The following is a 12,668-nucleotide window of genomic DNA, read 5'->3' on the forward strand; positions in this document are numbered from 1 at the left end:
GTTACCCCCCACCCCCCGCTCATGCCCCGTGTCTCCCCTGTTCCCCCCACCCCCTGTTCATGCCCTGTGTCTCCCTCCCGTTCTCCCCCACCCACCGCTCATGCCCCGTGTCTCCCCTGTTCCCCTCCACCCCCGCTCATGCCCCGTGTCTCCCCTGTTCCCCCCACCACCTGCTCATGCCCCGTGTCTCCCCTGTTCCCCCCACCCCCTGCTCATGCCCGTGTCTACCTCCCATTCCCCCCGACCCCCGCTCATGCCCCGTGTCTACCTGACGTTCTCCCCCACCCCCCACCCCCCACTCATGCCCCGTGTCTCCCTCCCGTTCCCCCCACCCCCCGCTCATGCCCTTTGTCCCGTGTCTACCTCCCGTTCCCCCCACCCCCTGCTCATGCCCCGTGTCTCTTTCCTGTTCCCCCCATCCCCGGCTCATGCCCCGTGTCTTCCTCCTGTTCCTCCCACACCCCGCTCATGCCCCATGTCTTCCTCCTGTTCCCCCCGCTCAAGCCCTGTGTCTTCCTCTTGTCCCCCCCTCCTATGATGCCCCTTGTTGACCTCTTGTTCCCCCCACCCCCTGCTGATGCCCTGTTGTGTTCTCTTTATACACCCCGCCTTCCCTTTCCATGGTGGCCATCTTGTAAAAGATGTTCCTTCCTACACCGGGACGCCGCAGGCGTACCGGTTTGGGAAGAAAAATCTTTTTTATACCACCTGGGGTTCCCACTTTGAGGACCTAGGATGCTAGTGGTCTTCATCTATTGAAAAGGACGTTATGGTTCCGTTGCACTAATAAAAACCTATGAAATTCAATGAAAATACTTTGTTAAAGGGACGTTATGGTAAAGTTGCACTAATAAAAACCTATGAAATTAAGTAAAAAAAACGTTGTTAAAGGGACGTTATGGTTACAAGTAAAACCGAAAAAACCCTAAAATTCGCCAGTTATGGTAAGCTAAGCAACCATAACTCGCGCCACCACCGTGCATTGCTAAGAATAACACCGAGGACATCAAAGATGACATCACAAATGTCATTGATGACATCACTGGTGACATCACTGGTGACATCACGTGTACATTTACTTTTCATGAAAACTCTGTAGAAGGTATTCTCATTATAATGTTGACCAAAAAGTGGCAACAAATATTGGAATAAATATCAAGTGCTAATTAGTACATACATTAAGCAATGCGTTGATATAAATAGCATTCTATTATGAAGTTCTATCCAGTATACTAAGCTACTCATGTAGAAATATAGGCATTGTGTGCAGCATATATGATGGAGGTGCAATATTCATAAGCTTGCCATGTTGAATAGTGAAATGATAACTGTTTTCTTATTACAATTTTGTGTACTGTGAAACGGGTGATAAGTAGGTAATAAAACCCACTTACTACATTATTGCATTATTATAGACAAAACACAAAGAGACAACAACACATACAAATTTGAGTATATACAAGGCTTTGAAGTAAGGAAAAAAAGAGCAGTAGTAGCAGAAAGTGTTCATATTCTAACTGATTACGTTTATGCAGAGAAATGATTGCTCTATTTGAAAGGTGCCACTTACCCTATGCATATGTATCACATGATTTGACTGGACCCTAAGGGAATTACTGTAAGAACATACTTGAAGGATAAGTCTACAAATAGAGTACCTTTTCAATTTTTAATTCCTGACTGTTACTGAAGGAAACCATGTGGCCAAGATATTGCAATAAAGGAAAAAAGGGGGAGCCAGACATGTAATGTCATCAGTGATGTCATCAATGACATTTGTGAGGTCATCGTTGATGTCCTGGGTGTTAGTCTTAGCAATGCACGGTGGTAGCGCGAGTTATGGTTGCTTAGCTTACCGTAACTGGCGAATTTCAGGGGTTTTTCGGTTTTACTTGGAACCAGAAACTCCCTTTAACAACGTTTTTTTACTTAATTTCATAGGTTTTTATTAGTGCAACTTTACCATAACGTCCCTTTAACAAAGTTTTTTTCATTGAATTTCATAGGTTTTTATTAGTGCAACTTAACCATAACTTCCCTTTAAAAAAGTTTTTTCATTGGATATGTGGCATGTTTTAACTGCTTGGTATTCTATTTAAGCATCTGAATCTATGAAAGATCCAATGCTGGAGAAGTCTTAGTCACTTACCTGTAACTGTATTTCTTATGAGTTGGTGAAACGTGATACAAGGAATCTGGGGAAGGAAGCTGATCCCCAAAAATGTGAACATTGTTCATTGGAAGCCTTTTTTTGTTGGATTGGAACTTGTTGAACTTGAACATTTGAATACTTGGAAAACTGAAGAGTCAATACCCTTACCCCTTGATGTTTATTAAGAGTGTGAAGGCCAGAATAGGGTTAGGGACACAGGACAGACCTTTTGTTTGGACATCTTGACAATGGACAGACGCATTAGTTGTGGTTGAAGTGGGAAAATTCCTCCTAGATTAGGGATAGTGAGGTATTTTCCAACCCCTATTTTTGTTACTAAAAGTTTGTAACCACAAACATGTCTCCTCTGTGTACGTGCCTCATTCCTGGCTCCTCACGGTACACACAATGATGTATTATTACTTATCTGAACATTTGCACATGGCATGGTCCTTTTATTTTACTGCACGCTATTGTCCCTAGGAGGAGAGAAAATGCATATTTCAGCCATCTTCACACTCTTCATTTTTTAAATGCTTTGTCAGTCTCTGTTTGAAATTGTGATGTCCTGTTTTATCAACAGTGGCAACAGGTTTTCCTGCTGGGCAGACTCAGTTAAAAACCCGTTTGGAGGAGGTCAGGATGGCGATAGAAGACGGTGCATCAGAGATTGATATTGTGATCAACAGAACGTTGGCCTTGACCGGCCAATGGGAAGGTAAGCATATCCATTGTATGTAACAGAAATCTCAACTAAAGTTAATGTTGGCTGAATTTAAAAATGCTATGATTGGTGTTCAGAAATATACGGCAATGCACACTAAATGCATATATTCAGAGTGTTAGTTAGCAGGAATTAATTGCTCACATCTTTGACACTGCATTCGCGTGTCTGCCACAGTTTACCAGTTTGGTTTCATACCAGAGAATTGGCAACTTGTGAAACATCTGAAATTATTTGGAGATCTTGGTGAGGAATCCACACCAGGCACTCCAATCGGCAGTCTTAGCAAAGAAATGTGACACTTAGACACACTTCCAATCTCTCATTACTTTTAGTCTCTCTTGTACTATGTTATGGTGCCTGTTTCAAGATGTGCTTTACCGACAGCTGATGTACCTAGTCTTTGGATAAATAATGTGTGAATCTTTTCCCAAGTGTTCTCTTCCTTCATACGCAAAGGGCATTTACCAATCCCTTATTGCAATCACACTTTCTTTCTTTGAAATACTCAATCTGTACAAATATTTGTGAATTCACAACTTGTAACATAAAACCAATGAATTATGTCTAAGTAAAGAACTATTGGGCTGACCTTAAGTGGATTACACTCAACATGTGTCCCCTGTCACGCAGCCAAGTAGGGTGAATGTGAGGCAGACACAAGTTTAGATGGTAAATAAGAACGTGTGTTAGAATTTGGTACACAAGTGGGCCGAATAAGAAAAACGTAATGCCTCTCCCTGGTGTTGAAACAACAAGTTTCTGAGTTTAGGAACTTTCAGTGTGAGGTCCCTTCTGGGGATGTATTGGCGAATATGTCACTTGGTCACTTACCCACACTCCTTTTTTGGCTCTGTGGTCTGTTGAGTCAGGTCCTATGCTTCCCTTCCTCGAATTCTGGGTATCAGGGTTCCACAGGCATAAGAGCCATTGGCCTAAATTACAGCAGAGGTATAGATTAGATAATAGCGGAATGAGCACTAGAGCTTCCAACAAGTGGCCGGCCACCCGAGTTTGTCCATATGCTGCACTTTGGTGCCTCCTCCAACTCTGTATCTTGGGGTCCTAGCTCTCGTCCCAAACGCCCTGCGTCATTTGCTCCTCGCCAAATCACAATGGTCTTGTACCTAAGGAGAGTGTTCCTGCACCTCCTGCTCTCACCACTCCTCTCTCTTACTGCCACCTCTGTTTTGCTTTGCCACATGTTCGCAACTCCACACTTTCTCCACTCACACCCCTCAGCCTTATGGTCTGTCTGCTTCTCCCTCACCCATTACTGACCACCTCCTCCAACCTGATCTCTGATTGTCCTCTCCTCCTCAGTTCCTAGTCCAACTTCCTCCTTAACACACTCCTCTGCCTCGCCCTTGAAGGGGCCTTGAAGTGACCTCCTCTATACTCCTTCCTCCTTCCTACCCTGCTTTCGCTCTATCCAGCCACTTCACTCATCGACTGCCTCCTCACTGCTCTCCACCTCCCTTCTTCTCTGTCTCCCTCTGCCCTACTTTTTTCAACCTCCTTCCTCTTGCTCCACCTTAGTCTCCATGTGCCTCTCTTTGGCTCCTTCTGCACCTCCAAACACTCAAACCATTGTCAAATTGCCAACATCTAATATAGCGTAATGCACCAACCCCTCGGGGTGTACCCTTACTTTAGCCCACTTGTGTTTATACCTGAGTCAGTCTTGTAATTGCATTGGTTAGATTGCGTTTGTACAACGGTTGCCTGCCACCTCGGTTGCTCCGCACCTTTCTGCGCCGAAGACTGGTCGCCATTTTGGAATCCTATTTTGTACGTGCAGACAATTGGGCTGCTACCGCAAAGCTCTGCATACAGCATTCCAGCAAGTCATTGCTACAGCGTATGAAAATCAGTGCATGTTCGGGTGGTCAAGTGGTTTGAATGCAGGAAGCAATACTTTAAAAAGAGACAAAGTGTTCCCCGGATTCTAACAATGCAGTCACAATTTTGGAAGTTCCATAACTGCTTGGAGCTACTCTTAAAGGGAGACGGGCATGCTATTATTCCATGTGATGAGCCCATGCCAAAAGGCCTGTGAATGGTGGGGTTGGTAGGTTTTTCTTTAGTCGGGCAGGGGGCATCATCACAGTGCCTCTTTCGGTCTATTCTGGATTTCCTCCCATATATTTCTGTTTTCCCTCTTCTGCCACTGCTCCTCCTAGTTTTTTCTTAAACCCTTTATCCCTTTCCCCATTGTCCAATTTTTCTTTGGGTCGACCTTATTCCGTCCACCATGTTGACCAAGACTGTTTTCAAACGCTCCTCTCCTCTGCAACCGCATTTTTTATCCCTGTAGCAAAGGATTCCCATTCACCCACTGTGGCAGATATTGTGAAGGTATCCTATTACTATTTTCAGATGCCTTTCACTGGAATGCCACTGTGAAGAACAAAGGGACCAGAATGCCAATCGTCGTCTGTGGAATGCTTTCAGTTAGTTTGAAGGCACTCATTCATTGAATACTGCTTCAACAATATGCTTCATAGCACTCGGCTAAACTTTGAAACTAAATTGAAGGGAGTTATTGCTTGCAAAAACAACATGCATCTCTTTCAAGGCACGCCACGAATAGATGAGAACTCTTCAGCTCCTGTCTTCCGAACTGGACAGAGTGCCTTGCTTTCATCTGCAATACTTGCTAAAAAAAAGTGGAACATATGTTTTTAAAGGAAATATTGTTAGAATGTAGTGGGTTGTGGACCATGAGCATCCTCCCGACTGGATCCCAAATCCAATCAGGGATACCTGCTCGAGCATCTTCCAAGAGGCAGAACAACACATCTCTGTGTATTGTTTTTCACTTGCCAATAACATTCAAGGGTTCACTGTTGATCAGTCTCATCTTACATCACTGCTTTGCTCAGCAGGTTTTTCTTCTTTAAGAGAAACAAGGCTTTGACCTGATTTAAAGAAAATGCTGTAAAGCAAGTCAGCAGTTGAGGGTGAAACTCTGCAGTTCACGTTATTGCTCTAGTCTCTGGAATGGAGCTAATTAGCAAGCATAATACTACAGTGGTAAATTGTTTCTAGTCTAATTGGCTCTCTTTGAATGTACTGGGAATCGTTGCCTTGGGTGTCTCCCGGCGATGCTTCCATAACTAATCCACGTCGAAAGATAAACATGCGCTTGAACACGAATTCAACTTTAATCGTAATGTACATCAGGCTCCTATTCGCTTCCCCTTTCAGAGCACTTTAAAGGAACATTGAACGCGATAGAGGTAGTCTGATTGTTTGCGGTAACTCGTCGGCTAGATACTTTTAATTTTTGCATGCTAGTGTTTTTCCATTTGATTCTGTTAAACAAGGAGAATCATGTCTGTTCGTGGCACCTTTGTGCGAGCTCGGTCATGTGCTCTGGCCGCTGTGCCCCTGGTACAGGCCAAGAAGAGAGGGCCCCTGCTGACCATGTTTAAAATTCATTATTTATTTCCACATGATTAGATGGCATTTGGGCCGTACATCTAGTTAGGGTTTTTCCTTTAACTTTGTGTGTGCAGAGCTCTAGAGCACTTAGTTCAAGAGGGCCACTTCTGCGCAGTTCTCTAGTGCTTCGAATTTGAGTGGCACTGAGGCCCTCAAACATACAGGGTGACTTGTGCTACGCTCTCTTGGGACATGCTTGAAAGGTCCTTCTTCATTTGGCTGATGTCTGTCCTGGAGATAGTAGCCACTGATTATAATGTCTGGTACATCTTTTGAGGGAATTAGTCCATTCTGATCTCGTTCGACTATGAGAGGGTGTATTCGAAAAAAAGACTTTAGCAACTAAGCAGATTTAAATCAAAATGGTATGTGCTGCTCGGCATTAGTAAACGACCTAACAGTATTCAACGTTTGCACAAGAAATATGGCCAGGTGCCAAGTAATAAAACCAGCCTTCCAAAAGGACTATTTTGGCTTGAAATATAGGTCGAATAAGAAAGAATAATTTATGGATAAACAATAAAGGAAGATGAAACCTCAACAAAGAACTCTATTATTTATGAAAGGATGTGCTAATCTCCCTCTCCCCCTCTCTTTGAAAAAGGAGAACAATTGCTGTCTAAACTTCCTAAGTAAGAAAATATCCTATGACTCTCACTAAGTCTGGCAGGAAGAAGCTCAAAAGGTACATCCTGGTCTCCAACCCAGGCCTCCATATCGATACCTTACACCAGTGCTTCCTCCAGACAGTCTGTTACCGACAACCTCTTTGTTGTTCCCTCTCAAGGCCTATGGACCTCCATATGGTCTGAGTTATCGCTCCTTTTTCCTCTTCTCCCATTAATGGTGGCACGCAGTGGGAGGCCCTCCTGGCCCCCTTTCACTCCTCTAACACCATTATTAATGTCCACTTAAATGGCACAGTCTTGGTCCAGGTCCCTCAAGCCAATCTCCTCCTTTTTGATAGAAGCTACCCACACCTTATGAACTTCCTTTCCTCTCCTGCTATACCTTCTTACCCCTCTCTGGCTCCACTGCCACCTCCTTCCTCTGCTACCCCTCTGGTACTCTCTTCCTCCACTCTGACTGCCCTGCATTCTCTTCCTTCCTCCTCTGACACCTCCAGCACCTCAGCAGGGTGTAACTCTGGCCTGTACCCCTCCTCGGAAGTCCTTCAAATGTGTCAACCTGCCCCACATCGCTACTCTCAACTCTCGTTCGGCTGTCAAACACTCCTCTGACATCTGCTGTCTCCTTGAAGAGCATGATTCCGATATACTTGGTCTCACCGAGACTTGGTTCACAGCCAGCTGTGTCACATGGTTTGACACTCTCCTACCTGATGGCTGCAAGATCCTCTCTATCCCTTCTCTCCCTCCTCCCCCGTCTTCCCTCTTTTCTCGCCACACCCCCCATGGTGCTCTCTGTCTCACCTATCTTCTCTAACTGATTTTTTCTTTTTAATTAATTTCATATAGTTTATTGCCAACTTTTGAAATACAAAAAGAACAGAAGAAAAAAAAAGTTCTAAAACACAATTATTCTATTACTTGAAATTATACTTAAAAAAAGAAAGTCAAGTTTCGCTAATCCTTCTCCAGTTCTACTGCACATTCTTGAAGATTCTTGTTTAGCAGTGTTATGCACTTCACTTCCTTCATCTACTTTTGTAGCTGATCAAGAAACTTCGTAAGTGATAATGTCAGGTTTTTACATTCGCTGTTATGCATTTGCACCCACCAATCATCAACGCTGTAAGTCGCACATTTGTTCAGCTCTTGGCCCAAGTAGGTCGTTCTTATAGTTCGTAGTCCAGGGCAAAAGAGGACCAGTGGCCAGATTACAGAAAGTTTGCACTTGTGCAAGTGCAAAGTTGCACGGTATTAGCACTAGGGCAAAGTTTGCCCTATTTTTTAAATCACATTGACACATTAGAAAACTCTTGCACCATGACAAGTGCAATTTGGCATGGTATAGGCATCAGGGCAAAAATTGCTCTCAGCCAAAAAAGATGGATTTTCACAGCATTATTGCAACAGGGCAAAGTTTGCCCTAGTGCTAATACGGAATGGTATTAGCACTAGGGCAAACTTTGCCCTGGTGAAAAAACGCATCCAGAATGTATCTTTCTTGCACTAGGGCAATTTTTGCCCAGGCGACTATACAATGCCAAGGTGCAGTTGTCATGGTGCAATAGTTTTCTAATATGTCCTAGTGTTTTTAAAAATAGGGCAAACTTTGCCCTAGTGCTAATACTGTGCAACTATGCCCTTGCACTGGTGCAAAGTTTCTGTAATCGGGCCCCTGATGTTTTAAGGTTTTCTCATTGCAATTGCAAAATCTACAGTTTAGATCTTCCATTCGTATGATTTGACTTTGCCTTTGGATTTCTTTGGTTTCAAACAGATTCAGTCTAAATTTTAGATAGTTCTTCCTTAGACGTTTACATGGAAATAATATCATGTACTTTGGGATATTGGTTAGTCCTTTAGCTTTTCTGGGCGAGGTTTTCATACATTTATGATTTGTTCTTTTTTCTGATGTTTCAATCCAGTCTAGTTGTAACACATTTTTTTTCAGCATTTGGATTATTTCTCAAGGTCTCTTCATCAGTGACTAGTTGTTTCCATATATCTATACATTGTTGTCTCCACAATGTTAGTGAGGTCTCATTCTCCTGGAGGATTCTCTTTCAAAAGGTACTTTCGCATCTAGACCAAATCTGGCTTGAACAGCAAACATACTTTCTGCTCCAAAAACTAGAACCGACACCACCTTACTCTTGTAAAAATGTATTTTTGGCCTGTATAAAAATGTACCATACTTTTTTTGTATAATGGCACCCTGGGCTGTTAGCTGTTTGCAATTACTTGCAATCTTCTGAGCCATCAGGTCGTCATTTATACTAGAATTTACTAGGGTGCCCAGATATCGGCTGTATAGTACTTGTTTCAGCGCATTTGCTCCCAATGTCCATCTGTATTTTTTCTTTTTGGGTTGACTTCCCCTTCGATTTTCCAGTACTAATATTTCGGATTTGGCTACGTTGATCTCCAAACCAATCACCTCAATGTATGTCTTTAGTGCATTGAGCTTTCGTTGAAGGCCAATAGGGGTCCGGTCCAATAGGACCATATCGTTTGCGTGAAGAATCCAGCTGATGTGGTACCCATTCAACTTTGGTGGGGACGACGTTACTCCATCCAGTGCAGCTCCAACCTCTGATATATAGAAGTTGAAGAGCGTCGGTCCTAGAGGACAACCTTGTTTGACTCCCCTTGCCGTTATGGGCTTGGTCAGATGGCCTTCACTATCTGGACGAATCTGCACATGTGTGTCTGAGCACAGTTCTTTTATAGCCTGGATTAGGCTATGTGAGCATCCTCTGGATTTTAGTTTGGACCATAATATTTCTCGGTCGACGCCATCAAAAATGTTGGCTAGGTCTATGAATGCCAAATATACTTTGCAACCTGATCTTATAGCATCTATTTTTAGCAGATTCAGAATGAGAAGATTCAAGCTGCATCCTACGCCTTTGATAAACCCCGTTTGTCGAGCATCGAAGATTTTGTTTGTTCTGATCCATCTCGATAGTTGTAATAATAGGAGACCTGCAAAAAAAATTCCGACCACAGATTTTCTATCCTAAACAATCTAGTCTGCCATCACAATTCTCCCACGAAGTAGTGCAGAGTCCAATAAGGGAAGACCTGTATCCCCTTTGATTTTACTGAAGGTCCCTAAGCACATCTTCCTGGGATATGTGGTTACATTGGCTAAACACATTGATTTCCCTTTCAAATGTTACTAATGTAATGCGCATTAACCAATGGGACATTTTAACTGCCAGGCTTTGCCCACCTCTGACCAGATGTGCCCAATCTGACCCATTTCTGTGAAAATGTTTCTAGTCCAGGCGTTACCCATGTTCTCCTTATCTGACCCCCTTGGATCAAATCCTTGCACTCCAAGAAGGCTTCAGCCACAATGAATGTGCCCAGAATTGCTAATGAACTAAGAAAGTAAACGTCAGAGTACTGATGAAGTAAGCGGGGTATTTGCAAGGTGTTCATGGCATAAGGCTGGTTAAGACTCTGGACTAGGCTTCAGCTGGACTTACCCTTTCGTTTCAGGTTTTCTGCTGTGGCATATTGTGCAGTTAAGGGCACAGAGATAGTTGAGAATTATTTCCTCAGTATTTTTTACAACAAACAAACTGTGTTGTTATAATAAAAACATTAAGTTCTCAAACTTTGTCATGATTTAGCACTAAGTCTTAGTCCTGATAACAGTCTCTGTAACAACAATTCTCTGGATTCATAAGGCCCTTTCTTGGCCTCCTTTCTCAATCCTTCCAATGTTTTTAGTACAGACATTTCAAGTATACGTGTAACCTTTTTATTGGTCTCCCCGGCCTCGTTTTTAGGGTGTTCTATACTCCTGAGGATCGGTGGTCTATGCTACTCTCAGCACAGGCTCCTATTAAACAGGTATTGGAAAAGCCAATAAGATTAACTTCGTAAAAGCCGATTTTCTTTGTTGTGCAGGATAGGGTTGGCTATAGAAAAGGAAAAAACATTAATAATTAGAATGTAATGGGGCGCGCAAGTGTAAACACCTCAATGATGCAAGAAACCTCAGTGAAGCAAGCAGAGTGGAAACAAAACATGGTTTTAAAAGCATCATTCTTCACGACTTGCCGCCTACAAAATGGCTACTTTATATCAGAGCTTTCAACAAGATTCACTTGTGCATCACGGAGCAGCTGACTGGCACCACGGCTCCTCTATAATATGTATCTTCAAGAGCACTGTCAGAGAGCTAAAGCCCTTTTCGGCCAGACCTAAACTCAGATGTGCTACGAAGCTCTGTATGCACTAATTATCTCTTTTGCTCTTTTGCAGAACAAGGCTCAAGAGGGTGTCTCTCTCCTCTTGGTGTTACAATGCACTCCAGGGGAAAATCTCCCTTCACAAAGTCTTTTCCACAAACACTGTAATTTAAAACCTCTGGACATTTAGACTTTGCCCCTTACTCGTTAGCACCCCTCTTCTGAGTTCACTGTTGCTGGTTTCTCATTCATATTTACTCTCAATGTTCACAGGATTCACTTCCCTTTTACTTTCACCATGCAGGATTCACTTCCCTTACTTTCTTGTGTTTGTAGATCATAGTCTTCAGATTGAACAGGGATTTTGCTTGACCCTCAGTATGAGCACTCTCAGGTTAGCACCCATGTGGTGCCGGATTCCGTCTGCAGCTGGCCTCCCCTTGAATACTTGTTACAGTTCTTTTCACAGTTCATTAACTTGGTTCAAACTTGCCACATTGCGCTTCTCATTCAACACAGCCTGGTTCTTATCGATTCTCCCCTCGACTCACCGGCTGTGATGAACCGCTTGGCTTTTGGCTTTCCTGGTGTCAAGGCCGGTACCACGGGTGCGGGAGCTTCCCTGGTCCTGCTTATCGTCATAAGCTTGCCCCTTGTACCGTTGCCCTCTGCTTCAAGACACTTGTGCTATTGTTCGCGGTCTTAGCTTCTCTTCCGCGAAGGTTCCGAGGGCCTGGGATGAAAACGGCAAGGTCACTTCTCTCCTTGCCACCATTTCGATTCCTGATGCCTATCTCCTTCGATTGAAATGCTGCGCCTGCGTAGCTGTGCCGTTGTGCTGTCTGCCGTGCTCGCCTTGCTTGTCCTGCATTCTTTCTTGCTCCACCTTTATCCCTGTGGGGAAAAGGAAGGGCCGTCAGATGTGTGTGATTTAAATTAATCGCCTGACTTTGGTAAACGGGTGCATTACAAGTCTGCCATCTGTCACAATGTGAGAAAGTGGTCAGGGTGGAAAATTAGGGTGGTAAAGTTCCTGAGTGTCCCACGGGGTTGGATAGGGAAGGTTTGTGAAATGGACGAGAATGACCAGGATGCAGAAACGAATATAGGGAATCGTGGGAACGGTAGTATTCTGTCATAGGAGATTGGGGTTTCGAAAGATGACAATCAGAGGGACGGATTGGCAGTGTTTGCAGGTTAAGTGGTAATAGCTGGGGTCATGACATGAACAAAGGGAATTGTGGGAATCGTAGTGTTTGGTCTGATCAGATTGGAAATGCAGGAATTGAAACAAGAATTCCGGGAGTTATGCTTTTTGGTTGTAACCGGGTTTGGGAACCTAGAGGATTGATTACGTAAGGAGGGGTCATTGGATCTCGGCCGGTGAAAGCTAATGGGAGGAAGGGGGGCAGATGCAATACAGCCCATGAAAGCCTCAGATAACTCACTCTCCTTTCCTTCTCTGGCACAATACTGCGTCTCACTTGGGGTACTCCCCCAAGCATAACCCC

At 43.8% G+C, this 12,668-nt stretch overlaps 1 protein-coding gene across 1 annotated transcript in view; it reads left to right on the forward strand.

The window, feature by feature from the left end:
• Positions 1-12,668, forward strand: part of DERA (deoxyribose-phosphate aldolase) — a 646,316-nt gene that overhangs the window by 360,338 nt on the left and 273,310 nt on the right. Inside the window, exon 5 of the mRNA XM_069628380.1 lies at positions 2,736-2,870. Coding sequence (XP_069484481.1) covers positions 2,736-2,870 — 135 coding nt within the window. The remainder of the gene's footprint in view (positions 1-2,735; positions 2,871-12,668) is intronic.

The sequence above is a fragment of the Ambystoma mexicanum genome, chromosome 12 (genome assembly GCF_040938575.1).
Source record: "Ambystoma mexicanum isolate Mex_15411 chromosome 12, UKY_AmexF1_1, whole genome shotgun sequence".
NCBI classification, from domain to species: domain Eukaryota; kingdom Metazoa; phylum Chordata; class Amphibia; order Caudata; family Ambystomatidae; genus Ambystoma; species Ambystoma mexicanum.